The following is a 19435-nucleotide window of genomic DNA, read 5'->3' as shown; positions in this document are numbered from 1 at the left end:
CTGGGGTGTGAACCTGGAGGCCTGGATTGAAATCCCAGGAGGGCTGTATTTGGTTCCTCACCCCTGAGCTCGGGGAGGGTGGTTTCCCCCAACTGTCCATCCAGACTACGATGCCAAAATGCAGGTCCAATTTCATTGAATAAGTCTTCAGACCATTTCAAACACAGTAAGCACATATTAAAAGCAAGCAGTAACTATGTGAATCTTAAAACGTGATACGAACTTAAAAGAATCTAAGATTGAAGTAAGAAAATATTAAAAAAAATATGTACAGCTTTTAATAAAATGAGGTTTTATGAGGCCCCATGTATTTAAAAGCTGTTAGTTACATGGCGCATTTAATCAGACATTTTTTTCCTTTTCTGGCCACCTTAACCGCAAAGAGGGCAGCACTCTGAGTCACAAACTGGTTAGATCCTTGTAAGAGGAAATTCCGCTTGTCCTCAACGGCCTAATTTCTCATACGGCCAAGAAATGGAGATAAATCGTGTCCCCTACAACTGGAGTATAACAGGCATTCCAGTACGTAGGTGGGCCAGATCGCCCACTTCAGATGCAGAACTATGCAGTTACAGAAAGAATGAGGGATTGCTGGATCTTTGCTTCCAGTCGGAAAAGGGGCAGTTTATGTACTTATTTGTAATATTTATATTCCTCTAAGTATAATAAAATCCCTCAGCAGTTCACATACAAATATCAAAATCACATTTAAAATACAATATTAAAAACATGACGTAAAACAATTCCAATAAAAACAGTATAATACAAGGAGCAGTAAGATGGAGCAGAATGATTAATTCCGTTACGACCTGGGGAATTAAAATAAAGCGTGTGTTCAGTGGAGCGGCGGAAGGCTTCCTGGGCGCGGTGTGTAGAGCGGCACCCCAGAGTGCTTCCGCATTCCCGCCTGCTTCCTTTTCCGCCTTTGCCCTCCAGATGCTGGAGAGCCAGATGGACGTGCGGGAGAAGGAGGTGGGGGGCCTCAAAGCCCAGGCGCTCGCCCTTAGCCAGGAAGACTCCAACACCGTGGAGGTGGACGGCAAACTGCGGGCGGTGGAGGACAGGTTTGTGGAACTGCGGGCCCCGCTGCGGGAGCGTTGTGAGAAGCTGCTGGCCTCCAAGGAGCAGCACCAGTTCAACCGTGACCTGGAAGATGAAATCGTGAGTGGCAGGAGGAATCGTGGCTGGGGACGGCGGTTGGGTGGGCTGAGCCAGGGAGGTGGGCGGGGCTGAGCCGGGGTTAACGTTCACACAGCACGTTAACCTATCAGTGCTCAGTGGTTGAGGGTGGGTTGTTGTTGAACCGGGGGTTAGCGTGTTGTCTGAACCCAGGACGTTTTCTGCAGGGTGGCTTGTTAACCACAAGCCACGCAGCGGGGTGAAGCAACTGCCTCAGGCAGCACAATGAGGGTGGTGGCGGGGGACTGGAGCCAGTGCCTGAATAGGGCGGCAAGGCTGTTGAAGGAGTTGGCTCTAGTGGGGGGCCGTTTGGCAGCAAACTGCCTTTGTGTGGCACGGGATATCTAATATTGTTTAATATATTTTAATAAAAACATATTTTTTTCATATGGTTTAATATTCTTAACAGGTTTAACAATTGTAAGCCGGCCTGGGATTAATAAGTTTTTAAAGGGCAGAACAGAATTTTTAAACAATAAGTAAATAAGTAAGACGTGCCTGGCTTTTCTCAGCCTTCATCTCCCCTCATGTCCTGCAGTTGTGGGTGAAGGAACGGATGCCCATGGCGGTTTCCACCGACCATGGCAAAGATCTTCCCACTGTCCAACTGCTGATCAAGAAAAATCAGGTAAGGCTTTGTTGGATGTGTTCCGACAGGGGACTGGAGGAGTTGTGCTTAGAGCAACCAGTTATTGGGGTTCTTTTTGTAACGATATAACCACAGCCTTCAGCAGCCAGGCTTAAGATTTGTTGGCTAAACAGTCAAGGCTGACCTTCACCATCTTGCAAGTAAGTCTGCAGAAGTTACTAGACCGGGCATCAACAACAAAGACTTTGGTGGCACCTTAAAGACGTAACAGGTGGGGAGAGCAATCCTAGACAGCGTCTGGGGGGCCATAGGAGAGTTCGGATTCCTGGATCCGAGGTTGGGGGCAGCGCTCTGACCTCGGAGCCAGGAGCCCGAGCTCCCTGCCCCCTCCCCCTCACAGCCAGCGCAGGGAGAACCGAGCCAGCTTCCTCTCCGAGGTTGCAAAAGGGAAGGGGGAGGTTCTGTGGGCGGGGAGGGGACTGGGGAGGCCAGCTTACGAACACTCCTCCACCCTCCGCAGCCTCCTTCCCTCCCACTCTGCAAAGCCCCAGCTAGATGGGCAAAAGAGCCTGTCTAGGAAAAATGCAGAGCGGGAGGAGCACGGAGACGAAGATCGCTCCTGCACTCCTCCCGCTCTGCGTACGATGCCCATCGAGTTCGGAGGCTGACAGACATAGGATTGCGCCCTTATTGAAGCATCAGCTTTCATGGACTAGAATCCACTTTAGCAGATGCATGAAGTGTTATCTTCATTTGGCAGGTATATTAACTCTCTCTCTCTCCCTCTCCCTCTCTCTCTCTCATTCATATATAAATATATTTATTTTAAAAAATTCTTGGCTGCCTTTCCAGGCAGAAGCCCTCCCAAGGCAGCTCACAGCAATAAAATACATAAAAACAGTTAAAATATGAAAAGCAATAAAAACATAAGCACAGTAAAATAATAAAAGCTGACAATAAAACCAACAACAGGAAAAATAGCAACAGTGCATATATATAAATGTATTGATATTTATAATAGTTATATATATTTATATATATTTAATATTTATAATACTTATAAATGTGTGTGTGTATATAGATATATATTTAATATTTCTGTGTGTGTGTGTGTGTATATATATAAATATAGTATATTTATATATATTTATAAATGGATATATATATATATATATATATATATATATAAAAGGGATATATATAACTTAAATTTATATCAAATTATGTGTGTGTGTGTGTGTGTGTGTGTATATATATATATATATATAAATATAAAAAAAATTGGTAATTTGGGGAAGGGAAGACAAAGCCTTGTAGATTTTTTTATTCCACCAACGGAGTTTTCCCCTGACCATACAAATGCATAATAATAACAAACTCTTCCTCAATCGACACTTCCGTGCTAAGTTAAAAAGTTGTTTCATTGTTCTTACCCTTGGTACTCGGTAAATGTTTACAACTATTCGGTTGTTCACGCACCATTTCTTCTCTTGCATTCACACTCAGCTTTAATTCATCTCTCTATCTGGGGAGAGAGAGAGAGAGAGAGAGAGATGTTTCTTTAAGAATGGGGCAAGATGGCAATGAAATGCTTTTTGTTGCCGTTGCGTCTTGCGTTGCAGATCCTGCATTGACCAGGGGGTTAGACCCGGTGATCCAAGGTCTCTTCCAGTGGTGTGCTATATCGATACCGAGAGACAGAGCAAGGAATTCTGGGACTTTGGTTCAGGATTCTGGGACTTAACTTTCAGGATCTCATCCCACGTTGGAGAGCAAAATACAGATGCCTTGTTCTTTGTGCACCACGGTCAGTGCTCTTTCCCCCTCTTTCCAACCCTGCCTCAGACTCTGCAGAAGGAGATCCAGGGCCACCAGCCACGCATTCACGACATCGTGGGAAGGTGGCAGGGGCTGGTGTGCAGTGGCTTGGAGGCAGAGCTGCAGGGCCGCGTGGAGGCGCTGCAGCAGATGTGGCAGGAGCTTCAGAACCAGGCGGAGCGGCGGCACGGGCGGCTGGAGCAAGCACAGATGGCCCAGCGGTTCTACTTCGATGCTGCCGAGGCGGAAGCTTGGATGGGCGAACAGGAGCTGCACATGATGTCGGAGGAGAAGGCTAAGGTGCGTGTGCATGTGTGTTGAGGGGCGGGGACACACACACCTGGGCTGTACATTCATTGATTTCAAGTATTTTCATCTCGCTCCTCAGCCCCCCAGTAGACTCCCAGAGCAGCTTATAACCAGTCACTGAAACAAAACGGTCCCTGCCTCGCAGGCCCACAATCTAAAAAGACCTGACACATATACTGTGAGCAGGGGGCTGGATGCGCCTGATCTCGTCTGATCTCGGCAGCTAAGCAGGGTCAGCCCTGGTTAGTACTTGGATGGGAGACCGCCTGGGAATCAGGCTTCCTGCATTGGGCAGGGGGTTGGACTCGATGGTCTTGTAGGCCCCTTCTGACCCTATGATTCTATGAGGAAAGAAGGATAGGGGGGAAGGATAATCTAAAAGCAAAATGTGCAGAGCTCTTCCCACTGATCCTGGATGAGCAAGCACTGGTTTGACAGCGGACAAAAGGCCCTCTGCATGTCCTCAAAAGCTCTCTTTGCCTTTATTACTTCACACACAGGGGTGAGGTGAAGCACAAGAGCTGTGCTTCAGCTGCTTCTCCCATGGGAAACAGACCGCCCGCATCCCCCCGGGCATTGAACTTATTTATTTTTATTTATTATTACTTTTCTATCCCACCTTTTTTCCTCTCACAAAGAGCCTGTATTTATTTATTTATTTGTTACATTTATGTCCTGCCTTTCCTCCAAGGAGCCCAAGGAGCAGCTTACACGGTCCCCCTCCTCTCCATTTTATCCTCACAACAGCCCTGTGAGGTAGGTTAGGCTGAGTCAGTGACTGGCCCCAAAGTCACCCAGAGAGCTTCATGGCCGAGTGGGGACTAGAACCCGGGTCTCATGAGTCCTGGTCCAACACTCTAACCATTACGCCACACTACGGTGAATTTTGGGACTCAGGCATACCTAGAAGAGAAGTTTGATTTGACGCCCCACCTCCTAACCCCAGATTTCTGAAAGCTGGTTGCATTTATGTAATTTATTTTATTTATTTAAAACATTTATATCCTGCCCTATATCATTAAGATATCAGGGCAGCATACAGATAAAATCAGTTTAAACAGTATAAAACAATAAATAATGTAAACAGCTAAAAACATATTAAACATTAAACAAGCTAATACCAATTAAAATCTAAAACGATAAAACAGTTAAAACAGTGTGCTACTTTAGGGAATGCATTTAGCCCTCAAAGACTTTGGTAAAAAGCCATGTTTTTACTTGGCGCCGAAATGTTACTCAGCGATGAGGAGGAGAGGCACTCTGCACGTGCTCAGATGAACTCTCCTCTCATTTACACATTTCAGGGCTTGAAAGCTGATGTGGAAGAACAAGTTCCGGGGCCCGATCCTAGCCGCCTTCTTCAACCTCTTTACCCCTGTTCCTCTTTGTGGTTCTGTTACTCCTGCTTTCTGGGGGGAAAAACACCCCCCAAAAAACCTCCCTTCCCTTCCTCAGGATGAACTGATTGCCCAGGCCGTGGTGAAGAAGCACCTTGTGATGGAACAGGCCCTGGAAGACTATGCCCAGACCGTTCATCAGCTCTCCATCCAGAGCCGCGACATGGTAAACAATGGTCACCCCGAGAGGTAAGCCGGCTTCTGCTCCCAGCGCTTCTGTGCATATGGATGGGGTGTCGCTCCAACCCCACTTGCCCCACAGAGCTCTCTGCTTGGGGTTGGCGCAGGTTGCTGTATCCCAAGGCCTGCCTGCCTGGATGTTACTACACCTATCCTTCTCTCTGAGAAGTTTTAAGGCAAGGGTGTCGATAAGCTGGGAGCCTATCAGGGAGCCTAGGCTGTATGAAAAGCAACAGCAGAAAGTAAGCTCACCAGCATTTGCCAGGCTCTTTCAAGCCTAGCTGGCTCCGAACCCAAAGGATACAGGCTTGCTTGGCATCCGTGGCTGACATCTGCCCACTTCCCCCTCTCTGGCAGCGAGCGGATCACTCTCCGGCAGGGCCAAGTGGACAAGCTCTACGCCAGCCTGAAGGACCTGGCTGAGGAGCGCCGCGCCAAGCTCCAGGAACATCTCCGGCTCTGCCAGCTGAAGCGAGAGGTGGACGACCTGGAGCAGTGGATCTCGGAGCGGGAGGTGGTGGCGGCCTCCCATGAGCTTGGGCAGGATTACGAGCACGTCACGGTACGTCTTCCTCTCTGGAGCCGCCCATAATCGCTGCAGCGGCAGAGGGAAGGCCCCCCCTCCAGGCTGAAGGCAAAAGGGGCAGAGCTGTAGCGCTGAGATACCAGCCTGTTTTCGTCTAAAACTCTTACTGTGAATAACTCAGCCTTAGTTTGGCAGGCTGGCTGGAGCGGAGGAAGGTGTCTGGAAAGATTCATTCCCCTGCGCCTCCTCCCCTTCACAGTTCTGCTCCTCTCAGCCTGCCAAACAGCTGAGCAGCGGGCTTGTGTGTGTGGGGGTATCTGGGGGGGATTCTGAGGTTTGGGCACCCATGGTGGGGTCCACTCAAGACCTCGCTCCAGGGCTGGGTTAAGACATGCCCTCAGCCATGTCAAGATGGCTTAGGGTCAAGACCAGCCCTCAGCCATGTCAAGATTCAGAGGCCCCATCCCATAAAAAATAAAGAGTGAAATGTGTATTACGTTACAATAGAAAGGTAAACCGTTCTACTTGCATATATGCATCGGCAAAGATGCACTGAAAAACAACTAAATAAAAGATACTATAATAAGGCAGCTTCCTATGCACCTAATTCTCCCCCCCCCCAGTTTGAGCAGAAGCTGGATTTGCACAATGCTGGCTGGCCGGCCCTTGTGTTGATCATGAAGCCACCTCTCTCCCTTCTCAAGAGCAGGGCTCTGAGCACTGTTTCTGCTTTTCAAACTTACCCCTCCAAATCAAACAGATACTTAAATAGGTAACTATAGCTGGACTTCTTGCAGAAAGCTTTATTTGCATTATCCAATACCATATGCTTTCTTAATATATGAAATGGAAGACTTTTAATTTATAGAAACAGAAGAGCAACTACAGAGATCGGAACTTAGTTAATGGAACTCAGTGTAGCTCATAACGAAAAATTAATACTGGAAGGGAAGTGGATGGGATTGGGTGTGGACGGGGTTCAGATTTTGCAGGGTGGGTTTTATATGAAAAGTTATTTCAGCCAAAGCCATCTCAATTATAGTAAATCGTAGTTATCTCCAAAGTATTTAGAGGCCCCTCATAGCATGAGGCCCTAAGCCGTGGCTTACTTGGCTCGTTCCTGAATCCGGCACCGTCTGGCTCACTGTTCCAGCTCTGACTGGCAGTGTCTCTCCTGGGTCTCTTCACCTGGTACCTGATCCTTTTCATTGTTGTTGTAGTTGTTGTTGCAATGCACAGTTTATTAGATGTTTTCTATTTTCCATTACAATACAAACAGTAAACCCTCCCCTCCCACCCCCATTCACACCCCTTTAAGTTTTCCCCTTCCTTTTCATATTGTCCAGTATTGAAAGAGTAAAGTTTCGTGTATAATAACAGAACTCATTAAGCAAAAATTGGAAAAATCAATAGCTTCACTGAAAATAAATAAAATTCAAGGGTTGTAGCATACACGCCTTTTTACTGCCCTGCACGTAATTCTAGAAAATTCCCCTGTATTAATTGGAATTTATTTTCTTTTAGTAATTTGGTGTAATGCACCTTTTAAACGCTAAGGTCAATAGATCTTGAATCCAATTGTGTATCTTTGGGGTTTTACCTAATCCTTTTCAAGCTGGAGATGTGGGGGATTGAACCCGTGACCTTCAATATTCAAACCATGTGTTCTACCACTGAGTTGCAGTCCCTTTGGACTTCTCTGCATGAGGCTTTTATCATGCGCTCATGATTGGTCACTCACAGAAGTTTGTGGGCCCTTTACATGACATCGTCAACTTCCAGGGCCTCTCATGCTTTATGACCTTTATCCCGGCTTTTCTAAGATCAGGGAAAGTCTGGTATTTTCTCCAAGAAGAGTGATGAACCGCTTTAATGGCTGCGTGAACCTCGTAATTGCGCTATAACACAGTGCCATCTAGTGGCTGTATAATGAAATATATAGAACTTGCAGAGAAACCCCCCCCCCCCGAAAAACAGCCTGTATAAAGGAGCTGATCTTAATCCTGCAAAGAATCTGGAAGCAGAAGCCCCAGTAAAGCTGTGGGATAAAACCCTGGTGTAGACTTTGTCTTCTTTGCTCCTGAGTAAGGGATGGGGCTCGCCCATTCGTACTTTGGCTTGCATCCAACCTTTGTGAATCTTGCAGCTCCCCATCCTTCTCTGCAGATGCTACGGGACAAGTTCCGGGAGTTCTCGCGCGACACCAGCACCATCGGCCAGGAGCGAGTGGACGGCGTCAACCGGATGGCGGACGAGATGATCTCTGCCTGCCACTCTGAGAACGCCACCATCGCTGAGTGGAAAGACAGCCTGAACGAGGCCTGGGCAGATCTCCTAGAACTCATTGACACCCGGAGCCAGATGCTGGCGGCCTCCTACGAGCTGCACCGCTTCTACCACGATGCCCGCGAGACCCTCAGCCAGGTCCAGAACAAGCAGAAGCAGCTGCCGGACGAAGTGGGCTGGGACCTGAACACAGCTGAGGCCATGCAGCGGATGCACAGCGCGTATGAGCACGACATCCAGGCACTCAGCACCCAGGTACACTTTGCAGGACGGGGAGGGGTTCCATGTCCAGGTTCCGTCCGCTGAGTGGGCAGAGGTGAGATGGAGGAGCACCAGGAATGGGTCACCCAGAGTGACTTACAGCTTGCGAAGAAGCCCATAGAACAGTGGGGTTGAACCTCTTTCAGTGCGAGCTCCATTTTGGAGAAACGATGGAGAAAGTGGATAGGGAGACGTTGTCAAGGGCTCCTTGGAGGCCTCTCTCAGTCTAATCCAGTAGCCAAGTCCAGACACAGACAAAGGGATTCTTTTCAAAGCTTTATTCCTCTTTTACAACTTAACAACTCTACCGTTAGCAACTAGATATGAGCAGCAGAGTACCTATGCCCTAAGTTGGAACAGTTGGTCCCCGTTTGAAAGGGAATCACTGGCAGACCCTGAACTTATGGGCTAGGGAGGGTCCCTCCCCTTTTCCCTTGGATCGAATGGGTGCAACCGTTGTTTGCGCGCCAACCGGGCACTACGACTCCTTTCCGCACCCTCCATTTGGCGCCGCTCTCGGCGTCGCGCGTCCAGCAAGTCTTCTTCCTGCGCTCTGTCACTCCCAGGACTGCTATCTAAGCTAGGAATGCCGGTGGGAGAAATCTCTATCAGCTGTTGGCCCTGGGAAAGATGAGCGCGCTGACAGACATTTTCTCCCTCTCTCAAAATGCTAGAACCCAGGGTCCTCCCATGAAGCTGAATGGTGGGAGATTCAGGGCAGATCAAAGGAAGGGCTTCTTCACCTTGTGCAGAGTTAAACTATGGAATTCGCTACGTAGTGAAGGCCACCAACTTGGATGGCTTTCAAAGGGGGTTAGGCAAATTCCTGGAGGAGAAAGGCTATCAATGGCTATTAGTCCTGATGGCTATGTGCTACCTCCAGTCTCAGAGGCAGGATGGCTGTGTACACCAGTTGCTGGGGAACCTGGGCGGGAGGGTGCTGTTGCACTCGTGTCCTGTGTGTGGGTTTCCCGTGGGCAGCTGGTCGGCTGCTGTGTGAACAGAGTGATGGACTAGATGGACCCTTGGTGTGATCCAGCAGGGCTGCTCTTATGTCCTTATGAGAAGCTCATGGGGGGGGGGGGGCATTCAAGTAGTGAGCGGGGCTGAACACAAAAGGGGTGTGGCCAAAGGAAACCGGTGGGGGGGATTCCAACAATACCAGCATATTCTAGCTTAAATCTCTCAGTGCCAGTCACTAAGCCTTAGGAAAGACATGTTGACATTTTAGAATGGAGGAAACCTCCCACAAAAGATGGGAAACCTTCCAGTGATTGAGGGTTGCAGGGAAGGGGGCGGGGCCAGGGGAAGGGGGCATGGCTATTTGGGGAACCCCGGAGGACTGGATTGGGACCTCAGCCAGGCTGTAGGTCCTACACCCGTGTCATAGAAACTACCAGTCCACAAGTTTTCAATTTAATACAGGTTGGGAGGAACAACCATCTTTCAGTATTTTGTGTTTTTATATCCTATTATTGGAACACAGCAGAATCAAAGTAGGCTCAAAAACAACAAAAAGCAGATGTGCCCTGAACAGGTTACTAGTCCACAAGCTTTCAGTGTAATCAACAAAAGCTCCTGCTCGTTGTTGGATGGAGCAGCCATCTCTTAATATGTTATTGTTCAAACACTATTCACAGTTAACATACCAGAACAAATTAAAAAACAACAAACCCAGACAGAAGTGTGCCCTTAATCATTGACAAATAGGCAATTACAGTTTTGCTGATGGATCTACTGATCAGCTTATATTAAAGTCCCTTTTGGCCCTTATTTCTGCAGATGGGATTCTCCCAACCTTGAGCAGTCGAAAAGCAAAGAGCCTTCGCCCTGCTTGCTCAAGGGGCAAGGGGGGAGCGTAGGGACACAGGAAGCCAGACCCCGGGTCCATCTAGCCCAGTATTGTCAGCACGGACTGGCAGCAGTGGCTCTCCAGGGTTTCCGGCTGGATTGTTCCCTAGCCTTACCTGGAGATGCTGGGGATTGTACCTGGGTCGATCACCTGCCAAGCAGGGTGCCCGACCCACTGAGCCATGGCTCCAGTTGCTGCCTGGATGCTCTTGACAGCAGGGCTCCCCGACCCGCCCGGGGCTTGTTTGGCTTGGCAGGTGAAGCAAGTGCAGGACGACGCAGCGCGGCTGCAGAAGGCCTACGCCGGCGAGAAGGCGGACGACATCCGCAGGCACGAGCAGTCCGTGAGCGAGGCCTGGTCCGACTTGCTCACAAGCAGCACCGGGCGCCGGCACCTCCTGCTCGACACAGCAGACAAGTTCCGCTTCTTCCGAATGGTGCGTGACCTGCTACTCTGGATGGATGATGCCAACCTCCAGATAGATGCCCAGGAGAAGCCCAGGTAACGGGAAGGATGGGAGCGGCGCTCGACAGGCCGGCCAAGTTCCCTACCCGTCTCCTTGGGTGTGGCTGTGCGGAAGGACCGTCCCCAGTCCTGGAGCCAGCCAAGGCCCTGTCCCAAGTGCAGGGGCCTTGCTGGTGGGGGATTACGGGGATTGCGGTCCGACACATCTAGAGGGGACCAGGTCGGGGAATGTGGAATGATGCTGCGAGATCAGCGTGGGCCCTTGGGTGTGCCAGCTTTGGAGGGCGCTTGGGCAAGAGACCCCCCGTGGGCCCCCTCCCTCAGTGAACTGACCTTCTCACCGCCAGTGTCACCAGCTTTCTCACCATTGCTACCGCTTGCTTGGTTATTTTATTTATTTATTTAAAATATTTCTTGGCCACCTTTCAGGGCAGACGCCCACCCAGGGCGGCATACAGCAATAAAACACACAAAAACTGCTATGATACTAAGAGCGATAAAAGCACAATAAAAACAGAAAAACACAGTAAAAACAGCCACAAACACAACAGCAAAAACAGCAATAAAAACAGCAACAAAAGCAATCCTATTAGGAGGACAGAGTAAAATAATACGTTTTCAAGGCCTTTCTAAAGCCTGCAGTGATGGAGTATGGCGGACCCCCCATGGCAACTTATTTCATAGGTGTGGGGCCACTGCAGAGAAGGCCCTCTCACATGTGGTCGCCCACTTGACTGCTCTCACAGGTGGGCAAATGAGAAGGGCCTTTCTTGCTGATCTTAAAGGGCAGAGAGGCTTACATGAGTGAAGGTGGTTCTTCAACAGGCAGAGAGTCAGAGAGCAAGGAGGCACCTGTGAGCATCCAAAGTAAACCACAAAGAAGAGAAACGGGTTATTAGGATGCAAGATAGAATTTATTGTAAGATGCCCAACGCGTTTCGGCCTTTTTTCTTATTTTAGGCCTTTGTCAGGGGGCTGTAACATAAATGAGAATAACATTTAGGACAACACATAGTTAAAATGTTACTGCAATACAAATTGCCACAGGGGCTAATACATACAAAACATTATTTTTTAAAAAATTAAAGAATGTTTTGCATGTATTAGCCCCTGTGGCAATTTGTATTGCAGTAATGTTTTAACTGTGTGTTGTCCTATTTGTAAATGTTATTCTCATTAATGTTACAGCCCCCTGAAGAAGGCCTAAAATAAGAAAAAAAGGCCAGAACTTGTTGGGCATCTTATAATAAATTCTATCTTGCATCATAGAATCCTAGAATAATAGGGTTGGAAGGGGCCTATAAGACCATCGAGTCCAACCCCCTGCTCAGTGCAGGAATCCAAGTCAAAGCCTCCCTGACAGGTGGCTGTCCAGCTTCATCTTGATGGCCTCCAGTGTGGGAAGCCCCCCACCTCCCTAGGGAATCGGTTCCATTGTCGTACTGCTCTAACAGTCAGGAAGTTTTTCCTGATGTTCAGCCGGAATCTGGCTTCCTGCAACTTGAGCCCATTATTCCGTGTCCTGCACTCTGGGATGATGGAGAAGAGATCCTGGCCTTCCCCTCTGTGACAGCCTTCCAAGTCCTTGAGAAGCGCTATCCTGTCTCCCCTCAGTCTTCTCTTCTCAAGGCTAAACATGCCCAGTTCTTTCCGTCTCTCCTCACAGGGCTTTGTTTCCAGTTCCCTGATCATCTTTGCTGCCCTCCTCTGAACCTTTTCCAGCTTGTCTGCATCCTTCTTAAAGTGTGGTGCCCAGAACTGGACACAGTACTCAAGATGGGGCCTAACCAGTGCTGAGAAGAGGGGAGCTAGCACGTCACGTGCATCCTGAGAACACGTTTCTCTTCTTTGTGAGCTCCTCCTCCTCCCCCCCACCGTTGTCTGGGCTGGAGCAAGAGGCAGGCGAACAAGGTTTTAGTGGTGAAGAGGAGGAGCAACTCCAGGGGGCTCCTGTCAGTGGGCCCCTGCTGGGGAGTGGGCCCTCGGCAGGTGCCCCACCATGCCTTGATGGCAACCCTGCTGCCCCCTCTCCACTCCCCTTCGCTCCCCCCCCACCTGCCCTTCTCTCCTTCAATGTGATTCATGTGAGGAGTGGCTGGCTGCTCACTTCCCTGCGTTCCTTCCCTTCCTCTCAGGGATGTGTCAGCTGCTGATCTGGTCATCAAGAATCACCAAGGTATCAAGGCCGAGGTTGAGGCCCGGATTGACAGCTTCAGCGCCTGCGTCGCCATGGGCAACGAGTTGCTGGCCAAAGGACATTATGCCTCTGACAAGGTGGGAAGGCCTTGCCTGCGTTCAGATGGCGATTGCTCGTTTTGCACAGGGGGGATTCCTGAGGGCAGATGGATGGAGCTGGGGTGGGTGGGTATATGTCGAATACGAGTGACCTGAAATAAGATGCGCTTTCCTAATGAAGGGCAAAGATGGATGAGGCTGCAGTCTTCAGCCATTCTTGTTCTGTGGACCCTTAAAGCTCACAGGGGAAGCCAGTAGCAAGATCAAGGCATGAAGAAAGTAGGACCCTGGATTGCTCCAAGCCGGTCCTGCTGGCTGGAACACTTATCTATTTAGACAATAGGAGGATGTTGTCTCAGCAGGGAGCTAAAGCCAACTGAAGCCTTACGTTGGCTGACAAGACCTGTAGTGTGGTCAGCTCTGCCCCTCCTGGAGGTGCTGACTGGATTGTTAAAGGGCCTGGTTTTGTAGCCTGAGACTTCTGCAAGGCTGGGGAAATGGAGACTCATCTTCTGGGCCAGACAACAATGGCAGAGCTGTGTCCCCTGGCCAGAAGGGCCCTGAATAAGGCACTGAGTGTCCTACCCCAAAGGAAGTGGCCTGTGCCTCATCTTCATCAGAATCCTCTACTGCACACCGGAAGCCCCAAAGGCTGAGAGTCATGACAAAAATGCACTTCTTTGGGTTGGGAGCAAGCCCCATTGCATTCAGTGGGACTTACTTCTGAGTAAACTTGCATAGGGTTGCACTGTGAAGCTACTTTCAGTGTCTGTTTCTGGGTGGGGAAGGTTTTTCTAGCAACTGTGAGAACCAGCTGCTGGAAAGTCCAGAAGGAGAGGGACGTGTTGAAGAACAGGCAAGTGGCAAGGGGAGAATTGGGGAAGGGGGCAAATGTAAACGAAGGAAATTGAAGATGTCCTTGAAGGTGAAGATGTCCGTTGAAAATGTCCATGAAGGTGGCCTTGAAGATGAAGATGTCTATTGAAGACTGAAGATATCCTTGGCATTGAAATTGAAGATGTCCTTAAAGATGAAGATGTTCGTTCAAGATGTCCATTGAAGATGAAGAAGTCCATTGAAGATGTCCATTGAAGATGAAGAAGTCCATTGAAGATGTCCATTGAAGATGTCCATTGAAGATGCCCATGAAGATGACGAAGTCCATTGAAGATGTCCATTGAAGATGTCCATGAAGATGAAGAAGTCCATTGAAGATGTCTACTGAAGATGTCCATGAAGATGAAGTAGTCCATTGAAGATGTCCATTGAAGATGTCCATGAAGATGAAGAAGTCCATTGAAGATGTCCGCTGAAGATGTCCATGAGGATGAAGAAGTCCATTGAAAATGACCTTGGCATTGAAATTGGAGATGCCTTTGGCGATCAAGGACACTTGAAAGAGAGACTGTCGAGGCTTTTCCTTTGAACGATGTGGCCACAACACCGTACACCTTTCCAGTATTGGTGTTCCCCGCCTATACCCAATGAGATGTTGTAATGACCTAAGAAAAGCTCTGTTGGATCAGTCCAAAGTCCTGTCCTGACCAGCATCCTGTTTGCCAACCGGATGCCCCAATGGGAAGCCCGCAAGCAGGAAATGTGCTCAATAGGTTCCTTTGGCTCATGTTCCCCCGTGACGGGTATTCGGGGGCAAACAAGCTGACCTGGCTGTAATGACACGACAGCCCATGATGGCTTAATTTGCCCATGGGGGCTGTTGTGTCATGCCGGGGGCTCACGGGCTCCATTTTTGCATGGCACCTGGCTCGCCGTGTCATGTGAACCCAGGCAGCAGGGGTTGTTTGAGAGTTAGACAACCCTCAAACAGCCTCTGCTGCCTGGATTTCCATGACACAACAAGCCATGGAAAGTGGGGTGCCATGCCAAAATGGTGCCCGCGGGCTCCCAGCACAACACCACAACCCCCACAGGTAAATTAACCCACACTGGGCTGTTGTGACATGTGAACTGGCCCACTGTCTCTGATCCTGGTGGTAATATATCACCATCATGACTTAATAGCCATCGGTAGCCTTGTCCTCCAAGAATTTGTCTAATCCCCTTCTAAAGCCATCGGAAGTTGGTGACCTTCAGTGCATCTTGTGGAGGAGAGTTCCATCGCTGAACCGTGTGCAGTAGTAATGTCTTTTCGTCTGTTCTGAACCCCCCCCCCATTGTTCAGATGCATTGATGACCCCCGGGGTTGTTGTTCTGTCAGCCGAGCTCCTTCCCCCATCCTTCTCCTTTTGGTGCCCAGATTACAGAGAAGTTGACCCAGCTGCAGGACCGACGCAAAGAAATCAATGATAAATGGCGGGAGAAAATGGACTGGTTACAGATAGGTAAGATGGGAGCAAGGAAGGGGTGAAGATTTCTGGCAGGGGTACAGAACTTTAGGCTGAGAGGCCAGATATGGGGTCTCAACCCGGCCCTCCAGGGTTCCCCAAAAGGCCATCCCCCCTTCCGCTGGTGACACCCCCATCCCCTGACAACTGTGGTTTGGTGGTTTCTTGGCTTTGGGGGGCATTTTTTCCCTATTCTGAAAGATTGAAATGCCTTCTGTAAGGCTTAGTGACTGACAGTAAGAGCTTGTAGCTAAAATACATTGGTATTTGGCCCCGCCCCCTTTGCTTTTGGTCCCACCCTTGTCTTCAGCCCCGCCCGCTACTGGAACATGGCCCCCAAGATCTTCTCTGACATGGAATTCAGCCCATGAGCCAAAAGATGTTCAGCATCCCTAACTTGGGGAGCAGCACTGCGGAGGGCGAGAGTTAGCTTTGGGTTGGGTGGCAGAAACCGGCAAGTGGGTGGGAATAAGTATGAGGTGCACTTTGAGGAATTTATCTATTGCGTTTGTACTCCCTCCTGCCTCCAGGAAGCTCAAGGTGTGGCAAATGTGGACATATCTGCCCCTTCCAGAAAAGGCTTCCCTCACTAACTCTCCCTTTCTCTCCCCCGCCGTCGCCCCTGCAGTCATGGAGGTGCTGATGTTTGGGCGGGATGCAAGCATGGCTGAGGCCTGGCTCTCCAGCCAGGAGCCGATTGTGCGCTCGGCAGAGCTCGGCGGCAACGTGGACGAAGTGGAGAACCTCATCAAGCGTCACGAGGGGTTCCAGAAGTCGGCCGCCGCCTGGGAGGAACGCTTCCTGGCGCTGGAGAAGCTCACAACGGTTAGTGGGCAAGGGACATCAAGTGATATTTGGGGAGGGGGGAGGGGGAGATGAGTCCTTGGGGACACTGGAGGGGTTGGGGGAAGTGCTCCTGTCGACCCTCGTCCAATTAACTCTCAGGCACAGTTAGGGTGTTTGTTTTTGTACGTATGTATGCATGTGTTTATCTCCTAAATCCTTCCTACATGACGCTTTTATTACGTGCTCGTGATTCCTCACTCATGGTAGTTTGCGGGTCATTTACATGACGTCATCATCCTCCAGGGCCTCTCCCGTGCTTGGCGCCCATTATCGCTCTTCTTTTCCTAATGAGGAAAGTCTAGTATTTTTTCTGAACTGGCATTATACAAACCTAGTGTAATTGTGCAATCTGCTATACCACAGCGCCACCTAGTGCTTGTGTAACAGAACATAGAGAAAGGAAGAGGGGGAAAAACCTGGGGAAAAACCACATGTAAAGGAGCAAATCTTAACCCCACAAAGAATCCTGAAGCAGAAACCTTGGTACAGGTGCAGGTTAAAAGCCTAAAAGCCCCTAGGACAGAGGTGCTGATGTGTTTCAGCCCAAGGGCCAAATTTCATTTCGAGGATAGCATTCCATGGTGGGTGGGGACAAAGACAAAAGGGATGGGATAAAAATACCCCCAAGCCCCAGTATATTGTAGCTTCAGGTTCTTACTGCCAGTAACTTAGGAGAGGTATTTCAACCCTTTAGAATGTGGAGAAACCTACACAAAAGCTGGTAAACGATTGGTGGTTGTGGGGAAAGGGGCATGGCCATCTGGAAGCCCAGGGGGCTGGATTTGACCCTGGGCCTGAGGTTCTTCTCCCCTGTCCTAGAATGTATATCTTGCTTTTCAGTGTCAGTTGCCATTCGTTAGGGCAGAATAACAAAAAACCCAAAGCCCACGACGCATCAGAAATGGCAGCAAAATGTGCACTTGGTCAGATCTATCAGACCCACTCACAAGATGATCAGAAAAATAAGAGCATCTGCAAAAACAAAAATCCTCACCTAGAAGAAAAACCGCTATACACATTCTTTTTCTTGCTCGGACGTGTTTGACGTTCTGTTCTCAGCTGCGGCCTACTGGATTCTGCCTCTGAGAAACTCAGAAGCAGGGTATAAAAGCAGTGCGTGTTGCCTGCCACAGCATCTGGTCCTCAGAGGTATTCTGAATCTAGAGGTTCCACTTCTACCTAATAGCTATTATTAGATGAATCCTCTGTGAATTTATGAAATCCTTTTATAAAAATAAAAAAGACACAAATATGAGAATTGCCCTGGACATGAGAATTACCTTGTGATTCCAGCCAGATGGAATCATATTTAAGCAGGGGTTGAACAGCCATCTGTGAGGAATGCTGTAGCTGCATCCTTCGTTTCAGAGCCTGCACTTGGCAGGGGGATGGACTAGATGACCTCTAAAGTTACTTCCAACTCTTGCATTATATGCTTTTCTTGGCAGTGAGTTCCATAAGTTTTGTTTTTTTCTTTCCACCAGTTGGAAGAGAATGAGCACCGTCGGCATGAGCAGGAGGAAGCGAGGAAAAGGAGACCTCTGACGCCGCCCCTGCAAGAACTTCCAGCCACGTCACCACAGAAGCAGCAGCCAGAAAGGCAGAATTCTCCTGGTGCTGGTCATGACAGCAGGTGAGAACTGGGGACTTGGCCATACCGGGGGGAGACACACATGCAGGCCGAGCGAGTGGAGTGGTCTGGGAGATGGGATGCTGTATAGATTCAGCACAGGAGAGAAGCAACAACAACAGAAGTGGAATTAAAGCCACTCCGTTCCAGAGTTCAACCTGGGAAATTGATTTCCTTGAAGTCCAAGATGGTTATTCTGACAAAACAGGCACTTCAGGCATGAGAGCCCGATGTTCCGAGCAGGTGCAGCAGAGATGAAATTTGGCAAAATAATCCAAATATGATTCTGACATTTCAAAACTGCTGTTCTAAGTTACTAAGGCCCAGTTCTCACGTAACGGCAGCAGATTGTGGGTTAATTAAGCTGTGGTTTGCTGCGGCATGTTCCAGGTGCGAGCCACTTCTGATTTGAAAATGCAACCTCCGATGGGCCCGATGGTAAGTTGCTCCTTAATATGCGGAACTGGACACTTGGCGTTGTTCATGGGTAAAACAACCGAGAGTTAACCTAACAAGTAATTGTAGGTTAACTTTGGGTTGTTTAACCCACGACCAACCCAAAGTGTCCAGGTTTGCACATCATGCAGCAACCTGCAATCGGGCCGATCAGAGGTTGCATGTTCAAATCGGAAGGAGCATGCGCCACAGCAAATTGTAGGTTAATTGGGCAGTGAGAGGAGCAGGGAGATGATGCAGCAGCCTCTTTAAGCAGTCTTGTCATCTTCCTCTGGGAGGTGGGGTGGGTTGGGCCCAGGAAGAGAGGTAAGCGAGTGGGCAGCATCGACCATGGAGAAGAAGAAGTGGGTGCATTCAAGGTGGGTCCCCCCACTGAGAGCATTTTCCCCCAGAGCCCCCAAACCTGGAAGTGGCTTTGCTTCTTGATAAAGAATGTGCAAGGACAATGCAAATATTTGTAAAGAGAAGCGATGAGCAAGTTTGCAAGGAATTGCGTTAATTATTAACTTGCCAAATTTAAATATAATACACTTCCCTTCCAGACCTCGCTCCCCATTAAAATCCGGTCGCACCCATAATTGGGGACATTGTATCCCCCACTCTCCAAAAAGCCCGAAATAAAGCCCAGGTAGTATACAGTTCTATGTTTCTACAATCAGATTGGAGATGGGAAATTTTGCTTGAGAATGGATTTGCTCCCCACTCCAAATTGGTGTTAAGAACTGGGCAAGGAGGAAGAGTGTAACCGGGTTTGCACGATCACTGCAGCCCGCCATAGCTTATTTAAGCCATGGTGGGTGGAGGCATTGGCCAGCCTCCATTTAATTTTTATTTTTAAAATTATTTTTATTTACAATATTTATATACCGCTCCACATCAGGAGATTTCGGAGTGGTGAACAACAAAGATAAAAGAATAAAACACCAGAGTTAAAATAGTTAAAACATTTTTTTAAAAGACAAATTCCAATAAGGTCGAATTTAATAAACCGTGGCTGGTCATGCAAGGAAGGCCTCTCGAAATAATGTCATCGGGACGAGCTGGAAGGAACACAATGTTGG

At 48.9% G+C, this 19435-nt stretch overlaps 1 protein-coding gene across 1 annotated transcript in view; it reads left to right on the top strand.

The window, feature by feature from the left end:
• Positions 1-19435, top strand: part of SPTBN2 (spectrin beta, non-erythrocytic 2) — a 127113-nt gene that overhangs the window by 95076 nt on the left and 12602 nt on the right. Inside the window, exons 22-32 of the mRNA XM_084824567.1 lie at positions 937-1161; positions 1718-1807; positions 3614-3886; positions 5351-5481; positions 5830-6034; positions 8165-8539; positions 10654-10898; positions 12998-13136; positions 15355-15439; positions 16071-16267; positions 17773-17921. Coding sequence (XP_084680693.1) covers positions 937-1161; positions 1718-1807; positions 3614-3886; positions 5351-5481; positions 5830-6034; positions 8165-8539; positions 10654-10898; positions 12998-13136; positions 15355-15439; positions 16071-16267; positions 17773-17921 — 2114 coding nt within the window. The remainder of the gene's footprint in view (positions 1-936; positions 1162-1717; positions 1808-3613; positions 3887-5350; positions 5482-5829; positions 6035-8164; positions 8540-10653; positions 10899-12997; positions 13137-15354; positions 15440-16070; positions 16268-17772; positions 17922-19435) is intronic.

This window comes from Heloderma suspectum, chromosome 17, assembly GCF_057233095.1.
Source record: "Heloderma suspectum isolate Gila_16-S chromosome 17, 16-S_ref, whole genome shotgun sequence".
Taxonomy (NCBI): Eukaryota; Metazoa; Chordata; class Lepidosauria; order Squamata; family Helodermatidae; genus Heloderma; species Heloderma suspectum.
This window is presented reverse-complemented; position numbering and strand designations above follow the sequence as displayed.